Source organism: Rhamphochromis sp. 'chilingali' (assembly GCF_963969265.1).
Source record: "Rhamphochromis sp. 'chilingali' genome assembly, chromosome: 15".
In the NCBI taxonomy this organism is placed as follows: domain Eukaryota; kingdom Metazoa; phylum Chordata; class Actinopteri; order Cichliformes; family Cichlidae; genus Rhamphochromis; species Rhamphochromis sp. 'chilingali'.
In genome coordinates this window covers 24211562-24228504 of record NC_137942.1, presented here as the reverse complement: position 1 = coordinate 24228504, position 16943 = coordinate 24211562, and the positions used below count along the sequence as shown (strand labels likewise).

At 45.7% G+C, this 16943-nt stretch overlaps 1 protein-coding gene across 1 annotated transcript in view; it reads right to left on the bottom strand.

Moving 5' to 3' along the window:
* Positions 1-697: 697 nt before the first annotated feature.
* Positions 698-16943, bottom strand: part of LOC308412281 (protein shisa-8) — a 135651-nt gene continuing 119405 nt past the window's right edge. The window contains exon 5 of the mRNA XM_080906510.1: positions 698-1335. Within this exon, the coding sequence (XP_080762636.1) occupies positions 839-1335 (497 nt within the window). The 3' untranslated portion in view covers positions 698-838. The remainder of the gene's footprint in view (positions 1336-16943) is intronic.

Below are 16943 nucleotides of genomic sequence, written 5' to 3'. Positions count from 1 at the left end.
AAATTTGCTGTTCAACATGCTGCCACAAATAACTAAAGGGCCAGCCTGTTCATTTGCCCAGTTTTTCGGATGGAGGTGGGGTTTTCTGTGGTCCCTTGACACTGCTGGGAACCTTGTATAATTTTTGACAAGTGTGTAGTATGTACATGTGTATGCATTCCTCATTTATTCTTATCTTTCTCATCTCACTTGCGCCTGGAATGAGATGAATCCCTCCCACACTATCCTGCCCTCCACTCTAGTATGAATTGCGAGGCTGATATCTCATTCTTTGGAGGGCTGGAGGGCAATGAGTGGTGACAACACAATGGCATTGTGTCTACTGATGGGAAGCTAGAGTCTTGGGGGACACACTCCTCTACCCTCCTCTCCTGTCAGTGTTAGAGTCTGGGCCAGTTTGAGGGGTAAAGCGTGTATGAGTTGAATTTGAACATTTGTACATAGTGGAAGGGCACTCGGCACCTGAGCAAAATGTCACCGAGGTACAAGGGGCTTGAGAGGAGACGGAGGAGAGAGCTGTGCCAACTGCCACTCAATTATTTAGAGACGCTGCTGGGTTCAAAGAGTCAAAGCAAATAATCCACTAATCCACCACCTTCACAGCTTATCTGCAACTTATCTGTTTTGCTTTAGTGGTCATAAAAGTACACAAATATCACTCACATTATTGTTATTCTTGGTAACAATGACAAGGAAAATGCAGAGTTAAAAAAATTCCAGATACGATATTTGCTTGCTCCAGCACACCATTATAACTGAGGATATAAAAGATATTAGAACATTTCCCCTCAACTGCTCCATTTTTGTCTTCTGTCTGTTCATCAATCCTGCCCCATGTTCACACAGTGACCTCTGTTTTGCTGTTAGTGGCCAGTCCCTTGTGCTTGGGGTGCATATGCGGCGAATGGCCGTAGCCCAGCGGCTGCGAGAAGAGCTCGGGCAGCGTTTCAATGCTGAACTGCCTCTTGTTGGAGTAGGCCTGGCGCCTGCTGTTCTGTTGGTGCAGTGTCTGGTGCTGCTGCTGTTGGATAGGGTGATGCTGTTGCCCGCCAAGGCCCATGTGGGAGGCTGCCGGGTGCTGAATGTGGCTCTTACTTGGGTCCCATGCTTTGAAGGCTGAGCTGGAGGTGAGTGGGTGAGTGTTGGTCTTGGAGATCTTAGGTTTGGGGATCTGGGAGGCGTTGATGGTAATGGCTAAAGGTGCATGGACATCTGGTGGTGGGAGGAAGGGCTTGTCCTTGGGGTGGAAGTTGATAGGCTGGAAGGTGGGAGGAGACTGGCGGTGGGTGTAGTCTACCATTGGGTAGCTCTTGTAGTAGTCTCTTGGAGTTGTGTCTAGATGAAAAGGACAGAACAAGACAAAGAGGTGGTTATATTTTGATATTATATAATTACAATATTACCATATTCAGTTCTATCCGGTCTTTAAGTGATGACATGATCTTGCTTCTGGGCCCAACCAACTCTGCGTTTAATAAGGCTGTTGTGTTTTGAACATGTTTTCATGGTTTGTATCTTGTTCTATTTAATCTCAACAAGCCCCTAAAACAGTCATCACTGTCGGCCTCTTTTGGTTTCTATTACCGCTATTCATTTTAAAGCTCAGTTTTTAAAACCTTATGATGTAACTACAGCCCAGCCCATGCCAGCAGTATATTAATGGCTAACCTCGTATTGTGGATGGATTATCTCAGTTGTTCTCCTGACTGAAGTTCGGTCCGTTTACAGCACCCTGCCATGCAATTGCATTTGTCCCTAACCATCGGGAACCCCCAACTTTTATCCAGTGGAAAAAGTTAGCGTTCGTCCTCCAGCTTCACTGTGTTTATGTTATGCTAACATAGCTGTGTTGCTAGCGATCACATAGCACGTCATTACATACCAGCTAGCCAAATTTCAGTAATCCTACAAAACGACACTGCTGTTTAGTTTTCTGTCTTCATTTATGTTGGAAGTGATAGCAGAGCTGTATGTTTTAAAATTTTAAGAAATCTCTCAGTCAGAACATGGTATGTCATGTTTAGGTGGAAACGAGCGAGCTAACTTAAATTTAGTAAATTCTGTTTTCATGGATGCCTGGATATTAAACTTAATTGTTGCTTAGGCTGCTGCCCCCGCGACCCGTAGTTTTCTATCTTCATTTGTGTCAGAAGTTTGATAGCAGAGCTGTATGTTTAATTATTTTTCTGAAATCCCTGAGTCAGAACATGGTATATCATGTTTAGGTGGAAACTAGCGAGCTAATTTCCTGCTAACTTCTATCTCTGTTAAATTTAATAAATTCTGCTTTCAATGATGCTTGGATGTTAAACTTAATTGTTACACCTGGTAGACAAGCCACATTTTATTACAGATGAAAGAATTTAGACAGTTCTTCAACTCTTAGTGATGTCGCAGTGATTGTTTGACTTTGAGACCTGCAGCGGAGTTTGGGCCCAGACATGGCTAATGACGTTAGACTTAAAGACCGGATAGTGCTGTACTATCCTAAACATTTGTATCAGGCTGTCCAATTGATCAGTAACGGCAACAAAAGTAAATCAAAGACTGATACATTCATTACTGATCTATACTGTTTACAAGGCGCTTTATTACAGTCACTTCACTATGTGCAAAAGTAGACATGGACATATGGAAATGATCAAATTAACCCTGATTGTCATCAAGTTTCTCTTTAGACTCACTCACTATGTAACTGTGCCCATGTAACAACATATAATTTTCCAGTAAATATAGTGATTATTCATGTGTGGATATAGATGATTCAAAGGTGGTCCTAACAATGAACAAATGTCGGGCACGGATCTCATTCCAGCGAGAGATGCGGGACTGCTGCGTGATCTGCCTCACAGAAACCTGGCTATCGGACAAAGTACCGGACTCCGCAATACAACTGCCGGGGTTCTCTGTGCACCGCGCAGACAGGTCACAGGATCTTACTGGGAAAAGCAGAGGCGGTGGTGTGTGTTTCATGATCAACAACAGCTGGTGTGATTATGCGAACGTGCACCCGGTCAAATCCTTCTGCTCACCGGACCTGGAGTACCTGATGATTAAGTGCTGGCCATTCTGGCTACCGAGGGAATTTACAGCAGTGATTATTACGGCTGTTTACATTCCCCCACAAGCCGACACTGACCGTGCACTCAGGGAACTGTACAGCGCGATCAGCAGCGAGGAAACCGCACACCCAGAGGCAGCGTTTATCACAGCCGGAGACTTTAATAAGGGAAACCTGAAGAAAGTCTCACCAAAACTCCATCAACACATCCTTTTCAACACACGTGGAAACCGGCAACTCGACCACTGTTACACCTCTTTCCGGGATGCGTACAAAGCCCTCCCCCGCGCCCCATTCGGCCAATCAGATCACTGCTCCATCCTGCTCCTGCCCGCCTACAGGCAGAAGCTGAAACAGGAAGCTCCAACCCGGAGGGCGGTGCACTGTTGGACGGACCAATCGGAGTCTGCGCTGCGGGACTGTTTTGATCACGCGGACTGGGAAATGTTTCACGTGGCCGCCAGAGACATTGATGAATACACAGACTCAGTCTGTGGATTTATCAGGAAATGCGTGGAAGATGTCGTCCCATCCAGAACAGTCAAATCCTTCCCAAATCAAAAACCCTGGATTAACGGAGATGTTCGCGCGGCACTGGCGGCACGGAACACCGCCTTTGCCTCCGTGAACACATCGGACTACAAACACGCACATTACCAACTCCGGAAGACGATCAAAGCAGCCAAACGTGAGTACAGGGACAGGGTGGAACAACAGTTTGACAACCCTCGGAGTATGTGGCAGGGACTAAACACGATCACAGACTTTAGAGGGAAAACCAGCACACCGCAGACCACGGCCTCTCTGTGTGAGGATCTAAACGTATTCTACGCTAGATTCGACACAGCGAACACCATGAGACCGGACAGTGTGCGCACCGCGGATGACGTCAGTGCGCACACTGTGTCTGAGGAGGATGTGCGGAAGTGCTTCAGGAAGGTGAACGCACGCAAAGCTACTGGTCCGGACGGGATTCCCGGCCGCGTCCTCAGGTCATGCGCGGCTCAGCTGGCTGGAGTGTTCACGCACATCTTCAACCTTTCCCTCTCTCTGTCTGTAGTCCCAGCCTGCTTCAAAATGGCCACCATCGTCCCTGTACCCAAATCCTCCACCATCTCCTCATTGAACGACTGGCGACCTGTAGCCCTGACCCCCATCGTAAGCAAATGCTTCGAGAAGCTGGTCAGGGACTTCATCTGCTCTGCACTACCCGACTCACTGGACCCTCTACAGTTTGCATACCGCCACAACAGGTCCACTGATGATGCCATAGCCCTGACACTACACACTGCCCTGTCACACCTGGAGAAGAGAGACACGTATGTGAGAATGCTGTTTGTAGATTACAGCTCAGCATTCAATACCATAGTTCCCTCGAAGCTGGACAGGAAACTGCAGGATCTAGGACTGAGCAGCTCCCTCTGCAGCTGGATCCTTAGCTTCCTGTCTGACAGACGCCAGGTGGTCAGACTGGGCAGCATCACCTCATCCCCCATCACACTGAACACTGGTGCTCCACAGGGGTGTGTACTGAGCCCTCTCCTGTACTCACTCTACACCTACGACTGCACAGCCACTAACAGCTCCAACATCATTGTGAAGTTTGCGGACGACACTACAGTGGTGGGTCTTATCACCAACGGTGATGAGACGGCTTACAGGGAGGAGGTCAGCGCCCTGACCCACTGGTGTCAAGACAACCATCTCACCCTCAACGTCGCAAAGACAAAGGAGTTGATAGTGGACTTCCGGAGGTGCAGAGAAGTACACACCCCCATCACCATCAACGGCGCTGCTGTGGAGAGAGTGAGCAGCTTCCGGTTCCTTGGCGTACACCTGGCTGAGGATCTTACGTGGTCAGTACACACAAACAAAACAGTGAAGAAGGCCCAGCAGCGCCTCTTCTTTCTCAGGAGACTGAAAAGATTCGGCATGAGCCCCCGCATCCTCAGGACCTTCTATCACTGTGCCATTGAGAGCATCCTCACTGGATGCATCACCACCTGGTATGGCAACAGCACCGCCTACAACTGCAAAGCTCTCCAGCGAGTAGTGCGGTGCTCTGAACGGATAATTGGAGGTGAGCTTCCCTCCCTCCAAGACATCTACAGGAAGCGGTGCCTGAGGAAAGCGGGGAGGATCATCAAGGACTCCAGTCACCCCAGCCATAAACTGTTCAGACTGCTTCCATCAGGAAGGAGGTTCTGCAGCATCCGGTCCCGTACCAGCAGACTGAGAGACAGCTTTTTCCATCAGGCCATCAGACTGCTGAACACGTCATAGACACCTCAGCTTCACTACTGGAACTTCAACATTATGCACTCCACACTGTATATAAATGCCACTTGTTTTGCACATATTCAACTCTGTATATTTTATATATTTTATTATTATTATTATTATTTTATTTTATTTTTTTACTATTTAATTTGTAAAAATGTGTATACACACACACACACACACACACACACACACACACACACACACACACACACACACACACACACACACACACGTAGGAAAATATTTAGTATACACATCCAGAAATGCATACACTATTATATATTGTACATATATTTATTAGTTTCAGGTTGGCCATTCTTGTATTTTGCTCGTTTGTGTTGTTGTGTTTGCACATCTCTGTTGCTTGTGGGGCTCGCACACAAGAATTTCACTCGCATGTGCTGTGCCAGTGTGCCTGCACATGTGATGTGACAATAAAAAGTGATTTGATTTGATTTGAAATATAGACTGTTTTTGGTTTGATATATGAATGTGGACCCCCACCACCAGACCACCACCCACCTCATATATTTTTATACTTTGAGCATTCAAATATTTATTCATTTTTTGCAATTTTTTTAAAGAAGCTATATGGTTTGTAATGTCAGAGAATATCTTTTTATTATCAGTCACCAAATTCCAGATAAATTAACAGGTAGCCAATAAAAAGAAAGAATTTGTGAGCATTTGTATGATTGCTATTTGCTCTTTGCTCTTTGATCTGTGTGCCCGCTGACCATAGATGTAAGGCAGAAGAGACAAATAAAAATACAAGCAACAAACTATGGGGAAAAAGTGGCATGAGCGAGTCCCGAGCAAAAGGAGTGATTTGTAAGGAATAAAAATAGACCCGGTTCAGCATGTCGAGTCAGATTAGTGTGAGCTCTCTGAGTGGAACTCGACTCTGCTGTTTGGTCATCACCACCGCCCCCAACACCACCACCACCGCCACCACTTCCCTCATACATGCTCTGCCCTAAAGACACTTACAACCTTGTTTGCTTGGCCCTATTTTATCGGTCCCTTTTCCTGGAGAGAAAAAAATATTTGAAAAATATTCTGCTGTATGATTTTTATTATTTTTTCTTGCCCCTTCACCTTTTCTGACTTCATTGCTCTAAATCAGCCTCTCTTAAATGTACATTTCATTTCCTCGTGACGTAACATCATGCTTTCAGCCCCTGTTGTATCAAGTTAGTCTTGTGCATCTGTTTTTCTCGTTATACTGTTGAATTTGACAGTGGATGGCTGTGTGTGGGCGTTTGTGGCTGCAGACCTCAAATTTATTGATTTATTTACTGTATGAAAAGTTTAGCCAAGGGCCACTTTTCTGCTCCATAGCTAAATCTGTCAATTTCAATAATATATTCTAGCCAAGATGACTAAAACCATTTCCTTATGTTTGCCTTTCCAGAAAAACACCTAGAGGGCGAGTCTCACATTCACACGTCAGGAAGCTGTCCAGCACTATCACAGTGCTGTAATTGCTTATTGAACCCTTTTGTGCGTCCATTGTGTAACTCTAGGGTACTTCAACAGCAGCTGTTGGCGACGAAGACAGAGTTACAGGAAATTATCTACTCCCTCAGAAAAATTCTCCATGCTGGCTCAAGGATTTAAGCAGGTTCTAGCATTTCTCAGTGCACCATCAAGTATTCCAACAGCACTACAGCCATTTTCAGTCTGTTAATTCTGTAGAGGAACAGAAAATACTTCAAGTTCAAGTTCAAGTTCAACTTTATTGTCACTTCAACCATATACAGTTTAAAAATACACAGTGAGGCGAAACAACGTTCCTCCAGGAACCAAGGTGCTACAAGACAAGTTAGTGCAAAAAAAAAAAAAAAAAAAAATATATCTAGTAATAATATTGTGCAAAAGAGCATTTACAGGTTGGTGTGTGCGATGGTTTGGTGGTGTAGGTCAGTGTGTTTGCGCTTTGTGTTGGTTAGTCAGTCCAGTCTCAATGTTTTGAGGTATTTGAGTTAAGCTGAGTGATAATGTTAGTGTATGTGTGTGTGTGCGTGTTTATCAGTCAGTCCCTTTTTGCTGAGGAGACGGATGGCTTGTGGAAAAAAGCTGTTGCACAGTCTGGATGTGCGTGCCCGAATGCTTCGGTACCTTTTTCCAGATGGCAGGAGTGTAAAGAGTGTGTGAGAGGGGTGTGTCCGATCAGCCACAATGCTGGTGGCTTTGCGAATGCAGCGTGTGGTGTAGATGTCCTCAATAGAGGGTAGAGAGACCCCGATGATCTTCTCTGCTGTTCCCACTATCCGCTGTAGGGTCTTGCGGTCTGATATGGCACAGCTCCCAAACCAGACAGTGATGCAGCCGCTCAGGATGCTCTCAATAGTTCCTCTATAGAAGGTGGTCAGGATCGGTGGTGGAAGCCGGGCCTTTCTCAGTCTTCTCAGAAAGAAGAGACGCTGTTGGGCTTTCTTGTGCAGGGAGCTGGTGTTGAGGGACCAGCCGAGGTCCTTCTCCAGGTGTACGCCCAGGAATTTGGTGCTGTCAACGATCTCCACAGAGGAGCCGTTGATGCTCAGCGGTGAGTGGTCGCCTCGTGTCCTCCTAAAGTCAACAACCATCTCTTTTGTCTTGTCAACATTCAGAGACAGGTTGTTGTCCTTACACCAGTCCGTTAGTCTCTGCACTTCCTCTCTGTACGCTGACTCGTCGTTCTTGCTAATGAGACCCACCACGGTCGTGTCATCAGCGAATTTAATGATGTGATTTGAACTGTGTGTTGCTACACAGTCATGAGTCAGCAGTGTGAACAGCAGAGGACTGAGCACACAGCCTTGTGGGGCCCCAGTGCTCAGTGTGGTGGTGCTGGAGGTGCAGTTCCCGATCCGTACTGACTGAGGCCTTCCGGTCAGAAAGTCCAGGATCCAGTTGCAGAGGGAGGTGTTCAGGCCTAACAGGCTCAGCTTTCCGATCAGTTGTTGGGGGATGATCGTGTTAAATGCTGAGCTGAAATCTATGTACAGCATTCGGACGTGTGAGTCCTTCTTGTCCAAGTGTGTCAGGGCAAGATGGAGTGCAGTGGAGATGGCGTCGTCCGTTGAGCGGTTATGGCGGTATGCAAATTGCATTGGGTCCAGTGAGGGGGGCAGCAGGGTCTTGATGTGTCTCATGACGAGCCGTTCGAAGCACTTCATGATGGTGGGTGTAAGTGCGATAGGGCGGTAGTCATTGAGACAGGACACAGAAGACTTCTTGGGCACGGGGACGATGGTGGTGGCCTTGAAGCACGTGGGGACAACGGCACTGCTCAGAGAGATGTTGAAGATGTCGGTGAGAACATTTGCCAGCTGATCAGCACATTCTCTGAGCACTCTGCCTGGGATGTTGTCTGGTCCAGCAGCTTTACGTGGATTGACTCTGCGTAGAGTTTTCCTCACCTCAGCTGTAGTGAGACACAGGACCTGGTCGTTCGGAGGAGGGGTGGTCTTCCTCGCCGCCACGTCGTTCTGCCTGTCGAACCGAGCATAGAAGTTGTTAAGCACATCTGGGAGGGAGTCGTCACTGTCACAGGCAGGTGGTGTCGTCCTGTAGTTAGCGATGGCTTGTAAGCCCTGCCACATGCGTCGTGTGTCGCCGCTGTCCTTAAAGTGGTTGTGGATTCTCTGGGCGTGTGCGCGCTTCGCCTCTCTGATGGCCCGAGAAAGTTCAGCCCTCACTCTTCTAAGCGCCACCTTATCTCCCTCTTTGAAGGCAGAGTCTCGGGTCCTTAGAAGTGCACGCACTTCCGCAGTAATCCACGGTTTCTGGTTGGGTCGTGAGATGATGATCTTGGAGACAGTGACGTCATCGGTGCACTTGTTGATATAGCTGGACACTGATGATGTGTACTCCTCCAAGTCAGTGAAGTCGCCGTAAGTTGCAGCCTCTCTAAACATGTTCCAGTCAGTGCTCTCAAAACAGTCCTGAAGAGCAGAGATGGCTCCTGCTGGCCAGGTTTTCACCTGCTTCAGAACCGGTTTTGATCGCCTGACGAGTGGTCTGTATGCTGGAATTAGCATAACAGAGATGTGGTCTGAGTAGCCGAGGTGGGGGCGGGGCTCTGCCCGATATGCGCCGGGGATGTTTGTGTAAACAAGATCCAGCGTGTTTTCTCCCCTCGTTGCAAAGTCCACATACTGATGGAATCTAGGAAGCACTGACTTGAGATTTGCATGGTTGAAGTCCCCAGCAACAATAAACAGTCCATCCGGGTGTGTATTTTGCAGTTCACTGATCTTTGTATACAATTCCCATAGCGCTTCCTTAGCATTAGCGCTAGGTGGAATGTACACTCCGATAATGAAAACAGTGGTGAATTCCCGTGGTAAGTAAAAAGGTCTGCATCTAACAGTCACAAACTCCACCAGCGATGAGCAATAACTAGAGACTAGCACAGAGTTCTTGCACCATTTCTCGTTGATGTAAACACACAAGCCGCCACCGCGAGTCTTACCGCACAGAGCTGCATTTCTGTCGGCGCGAAACGAGGCCAGCCCGTTTAGCTGAATAGCGGCGTCCGGTACTCTTTCGCTGAGCCATGTTTCCGTGAAAACAAAGACACAGCAGTCTCTAATCTCACGCTGTGTGGCCTGCTGGAGTCGGATGTAATCCAGTTTGTTATCCAGGGAGCAGACGTTGGATAAGATGATGGACGGTAGAGCCGGCCGGCTAGGGTTTGTTTTTAGCCTAGCACAGACTCCCGCCCGCTTGCCGCGCTTCCGCTTCCTCGCGCAACGCTTCCGATGTCTCCACCTCCGTCCGCCGGCATCAGGCAACGCCGAGGCTTCGAGGCCTGGTTCGCGGAGCAAGCCGAGTTCACGCAGCGTTTCCCGCAGCCCCTCCTGGATGTCGTCAACTAGGTTATTTAGGTTGAAAAGTGTCTGGCTGTTGTATGCACGAACACTGACACCAGTTGCGACGTTATCCATACATAGTGCAAAATAAGCACGCTACACACAAAAACGTAAACAATAAACAATGCAGCACCAGTTTTGGCTCCGGAGTGGCCGCTGCGTGCTACTGCCGCGCCGCCAACAAGAAATGAGTAAAGTACAGGCACTGGGGGCTATTTATAACAAATGATTAGCAGAAGAGTTCTGCTTTTATTTAACTTTGGCACGATACAAATGAGGATTAGTCTGCATTTCTGTGTCTCTGTCTGCAAATATGCACAAGTGTGAACTGTATGTGTGGATTCACACACTTAGCTCAATAATTTGTTGGACCTGTTTGGTTTGTCTGTATTCAATTTCATATTTAATTAAAGCTGCAAGCAGCCACGAGAGGGCCCTTTTTCTCTGGTGCGGTCCAGTCTCGCTGAACATCTCCTATACCATAGGTGTCAAACTCTGGTCCGCGGGCCAAATTTGGCCCGCAGCCTAATTACATTTGGCCCGCGAAGCCATACCAAATTACTATTAGAGCTGGCCTACTACCTATTACCTATTATACAGCTAGTATATATATTGTTTAGTATTAAGCTTTGCTTGTTCCATATTCAGTTTTCCAGCAAAACTTATTTGAGTCCATAAGAAAAGATTCATTCTTATATCTGGAGGAAGATTTTTTTTTCAATAAATATTAATGTTAGCCCGCGACTTTGTTCCAGTTTTGAATTTTGGCCCACTGCGTATTTGAGTTTGACACCCCTGTCCTATACCCACTACAGGGAGTGCAGAATTATTAGGCAAATGAGTATTTTGTCCACATCATCCTCTTCATGCATGTTGTCTTACTCCAAGCTGTATAGGCTCGAAAGCCTACTACCAATTAAGCATATTAGGTGATGTGCATCTCTGTAATGAGAAGGGGTGTGGTCTAATGACATCAACACCCTATATCAGGTGTGCATAATTATTAATGTCCTTTCCTTTGGCAAAATGGGTCAAAAGAAGGACTTGACAGGCTCAGAAAAGTCAAAAATGGGGACTTCCGATGACGTCACCGTAGTGATCGGTCGAGCTCTGAACTGCTCCTGCAAGAAACTTTGCTAAATCCTTAAAATTAAGGAAAAACGCTCCGAAACACGAAAACGAAATACATTATAGACCCACGATGCCTGGACCTGGTAAAACTACCAAGGAGAAGACTAAGTCAACCACGCAAACCAAGATATCGGTGTTTGGCGGTGAAGCTAGCGCGTCTGAGACCTGCGCAGTTAACAAGCCAGCCACCATGAGCGAACACGGCCCCACGGATAGTGGCAACATGGAGGAGAGGTTGCAGCGTGCCATACGAGAGGAGTTTGCAGGTATTGAAAACAAGCTTGCAAACGCGCAAACTGCACTTTGGGACAAGCTGGAGGGCGCTGTGGCCAAGTTTTCCAGCAAGGCAGATGAGGTTGTGGCAGCCATGAACGAAATGCAGAAAAAATTATCTGACTGTGTGGGGAGAGTAGAGCAAACGGAGAAACGCATTTCAAATGTAGAAGATGAACATGTGGTGATGGGGACCACCATTTCAAGATTAGAAAAAGAAAATAAAGCAGAAAAGTCAAAAATAGTGAGATATCTTGCAGAGGGATGCAGCAGTCTCAAAATTGCAAAGCTTCTGAAGCGTGATCATCGAACAATCAAGCGTTTCATTCAAAATAGTCAACAGGGTCGCAAGAAGCGTGTGGAAAAACCAAGGCGCAAAATAACTGCCCATGAACTGAGAAAAGTCAAGCGTGCAGCTGCCAAGATGCCACTTGCCACCAGTTTGGCCATATTTCAGAGCTGCAACATCACTGGAGTGCCCAAAAGCACAAGGTGTGCAATACTCAGAGACATGGCCAAGGTAAGAAAGGCTGAAAGACGACCACCACTGAACAAGACACACAAGCTGAAACGTCAAGACTGGGCCAAGAAATATCTCAAGACTGGTTTTTCTAAGGTTTTATGGACTGATGAAATGAGAGTGAGTCTTGATGGGCCAGATGGATGGGCCTGTGGCTGGATTGGTAAAGGGCAGAGAGCTCCAGTCCGACTCAGACGCCAGCAAGGTGGAGGTGGAGTACTGGTTTGGGCTGATGTTGTGACCATCCGCCTTGAAACATGACATTTCCTGTTCCCACTAGGTGGCACTGTGGCCATTGTCAAATATTGCAGTTAAAGAGATGTGTGGTCCAGATCGGACCATGTATGTGGTAATAAGAACAAGTAAAAAAATTTACCAAAATGACCAAAATTTAATCTGGTGCCACGGCCACGCCCTTTGACGAAACTTCTGGTGCTTCTATCAGCAGTCATATCTTCAATAAACACTGGTGACACAGTTCCACTGGCAGCCTTACATACCCATGCCATAACACTACCTCCACCATGCTAGACAGATGATGTGATTGGATAATTAGCCATTTCTCTCCTTATCCAGACTTTTCCCTACTCATCATTCATTTTGGTTTCGCCTGTCCAAAGAAAATTATTCTAGGACTATGCAGGCTCTTTTAGATGGTTTGTTTTTTTGGTAAAGTCTAACCTTGCCTTCCTGCTTGAATGTAACCAGTTATAAACCCTCTGTATTTACATTCACGAGGGCGTCTCTTGATTGTAGATTTTGAAAATGACACGTCTCCTTAAATAATCAATTTCTTGATTGTTGATTATAATCACAGTATCCCTGCCCTTGGTATAAAACACTTCAGCATGAGGCTAGCAGAATTTGACAGATACACTGATTCAAATGTTGCACACAAAGGGGAAAATACTGAGACACAATGAATTAAACACACCCTTGCTTCTCACAACAACTGCTGTTACTGTCCATTTGAGTGTTTCCACACATGTTGCCAGAAGAAGCACCTGACAGCAGGGTCCTCTGTGGCAGTATTACCCACCATCTTGTCCGTTCCACACACTCTCCATCTGCTCTCTCTTTCTCATCCGCTTGTTTCCCGCTCTCTGTTTCATTTATTCCACACTCTTCAACAACATAAGCTTTTGCTCTCTATCCAGTGGCAGCTTGAAGTGATGCCCACGGGCCCAATCTGGGCCACTGCATTATAACTGCATAAATTGGAGCCTCCAAATGATTTCAGTTTGACAATGTGCTGCATTTTTGTGTGGTCTATTTCAATGTCATTTCATTATGTTTACACAGTTATTTCTGCTTTATAAAGGGCTTATTAACATATTGACATTGTGGGAAGGAAAGATCCAAGATCCAGTTATTTCTAGACCCACACACATATTTCCACTATGCAATTCATAATTTTAAAGCTCATTTTAAAAGAACCCCACTAAGCACATATGCCAAAATAAAGGGATATTTCACTCTAACATCAGATACATCTAGTTTTCCTCTAGCTTGTGTTTCTATTCATGAATATAGAGAACTTTGCCTAGTTTTTGGAGATACAAGCTTTAGAGATGTCTTCTCTCTGATGTAATAGAACTCAATTGTGTTTGCTTGTTGTTACTAAATACAAAAAATATTTTAATATACATAAAAAACAACTCTGCAGCCCTGTCTTTATCCAGTAGAGATGACCCCATAACACAATCAACCAACCAACAAACCAACCAAACTTATCTAAAACCTAAACCTAGAAATGTTATTGTGAGCATTTTTACACAAGGTGAGGTTTAGGATGGGGGTGTTTTGCTACCTGTAGCACAAACCCCTTGTCAAAGTCAGATGGAGTATTCAGATAATTATTGTGTGGTGTGGCTGGCAAGTGTTGGAGGCTAAAAGAGACATGAAAGTTTCTAGATGAAACTTCTCACCACAAGGTTTGTGAGGGTTGTGATATCATATTACAATGCTGCTAAGTTTATAAGCTTACCTGTGGAGTAAACGCTCCAAGCACTACAAAGCAAGTGCCAATTAGACCAGTTACACAGAAAAAGAGCAGATATGGTAGGTAACTGCAAAATTAGGCAACTCACACCAAATTAATCTACCTGGATAAATAATAATACAAGTGTACTGAAAAATGCCACAGTTTCATTTTGGGGTGACATTTCTCTGGAGATTTGTCGGCTGCACATCCATGACGTTAATCTTCATTCCCAACACATCCCAAAGATGCTTTATTGGAGTGAGATCTGGTGACTGTGGAGGCCATTTGAGTACAGAAAACTCAGTGTCATGTTCAAGAAAACAGTTTGAGATTATTTGAACTTTGTGACATGGTGTGCTATCCTGCTGGAAGAAGATGGGTACACTGTCAACCAGTGTTGGTCAAGTTACTTGAAAAAAGAAATCAGTAACTAATTACTGATTACTACCCCAAAAAGTAATCCCATTACTTTACTGATTACTTATTTTCAAAAGTAATTAATTACTTACTTACTTAGTTACTTTTTAAAAACACGATTTACAACCTGAATAGGTGATAAAGCGATCGATCTTTCAGCCCAATTCTACTTTTTCTGCATAATCCATCATACAAAATGTAATCCAGTGGAAAAGTCTCTTTTTAAAACTTGTTTTATTAGTTTTAATCTTTTAACTTTATGCATCAAGCAAAAATTTAATTATATGCAACATTCTCTGACTGGAAGAAATTTGTTTAATATTTAAACCTATTTTCTGCACATTCCAGCACATAAAAAATATTTTTTTGTGTGTTTACATTCACTAGATGCAAGTAACACACAGCAGAAAATAAATAAAGTCATAGACTAGCGGTCCTTTTGCTCTATTTTCACCTGTAAAGCAGGAGTGGGGTAGGCGGAGGTTTACCCTGGTGCAGGTGTGTCGCAGCGGGCAGTGGAAGAATCTGCGAGTTTCTCTGTGAATTTCCCATTACGTCATAGCGCACTCGGTGCTTGCTTGGAAGGGTTTTTTCGCTGTAAAAAGAAGTTTTCTTCCCATGCACAATGGACGCTAATGTTCCTTACAAAGTAAGGTCAGTACTTCCACGCTTTAAACGCTGCACGCTCATACTCTCTCCCGCACTCGATATATGATCCACTGTTGATCTGCACACAGCTGTTGTCACGAACGTCGCACTCACTTACGTCACTATCATGAGACATTCTCGCAAAAAATCACGGTTTTAGTAACGCAGTAACGCAGCGTTCCTACGGGAAAGTAATGGTAATCTAATTACCGTTTTTGCAATAGTAATCCCTTACTTTACTCGTTACTTGAAAAAGTAATTGGATTACAGTAACGCTTTACAAGTAACGCGTTACTGCCTACCTCTGCTGTCAACATAAAGGGATGGACACGGTCAGCAACAAAGCTCAGGTAGTCTGTGGCATTTACACAAGTTCAGTTAGTATTAAGAGGCCCAAAGCGTGCCAAGAAAATATCCCCCTTCACCATTAAACCACCACCACCCTGAACTGTTGACAGATGGCTGGATGGATTCGTGGTTTCATGTTTCTGCCCATCTAAGTGTTACAGCAAGAACAAAAATTCTGTAGTCCCAGTTTCCTATTATTTGCTTATGGACAGTAGAGCCTGCGGACTTCTGGTGCTCTAGCCAATCCGCTTCATGGTTTGATGAGTTGCATTGCATTAAATTAACTACTTAAAATCTCATATTTATTTTTATATATATATATATATATATATATATATATATATATATATACAGGACAGTTACAAGTACTTGGGGATCCCGCAGGTGAATGGGAACCATGAAGAGGCCGCTAGAAAAGCTGCAACCACCAAGTACCTGCAGAGGGTCAGGCAAGTCCTGAGGAGTCAGCTGAATGGTAAGAACAAGATCCGGGCCATCAACACGTACGCCCTGCCCGTGATCAGGTACCCTGCTGGGGTAATAGGCTGGCCAAAGGAGGAGATAGAAACCACTGACATAAAGACAAGAAAGCTCCTTACCATGCATGGAGGGTTTCACCCCAAATCCAGCACCCTGAGGCTGTACGCTAAGCGGAAGGAAGGGGGCCGGGGACTGGTGAGTGTCAGCACCACAGTCCAGGATGAGACAACGAACATCCAAGAATACATTGGGAAGATGGCCCCAACTGACCGAGTGCTCAGTGAATACCTCAGGCAGCAGAAACCCAAGAAAGAGGAGGGAGACGAGGAACCATCATGGAAGGACAGGCCCCTGCACGGTATGTACCACCGGCGGATAGAGGAGGTGGCTGATATCCAGAAATCCTACCAGTGGCTGGACAAAGCTGGACTGAAAGACAGCACAGAGGCACTAATCATGGCAGCACAAGAACAAGCTCTGAGCACAAGATCCATAGAGGCTGGGGTCTATCACACCAGGCAAGACCCCAGGTGCAGGCTGTGTAAAGATGCCCCAGAGACAATCCAGCACATAACAGCAGGGTGCAAGATGCTAGCAGGCAAGGCATACATGGAACGCCATAACCAAGTGGCCGGCATAGTGTACAGGAACATCTGTGCCGAGTATAACCTGGAAGTCCCGAGGTCAAAATGGGAGATGCCCCCAAGGGTGGTGGAGAATGACCGAGCTAAGATCCTGTGGGACTTCCAGATACAGACGGACAAAATGGTGGTGGCTAACCAACCGGACATAGTGGTGGTAGACAAACAGAAGAAGACGGCCGTAGTGATCGATGTAGCGGTTCCGAATGACAGCAATATCAGGAAGAAGGAACACGAGAAGCTGGAGAAATACCAAGGGCTCAGAGAAGAGCTCGAGAGGATGTGGAGGGTGAAGGTA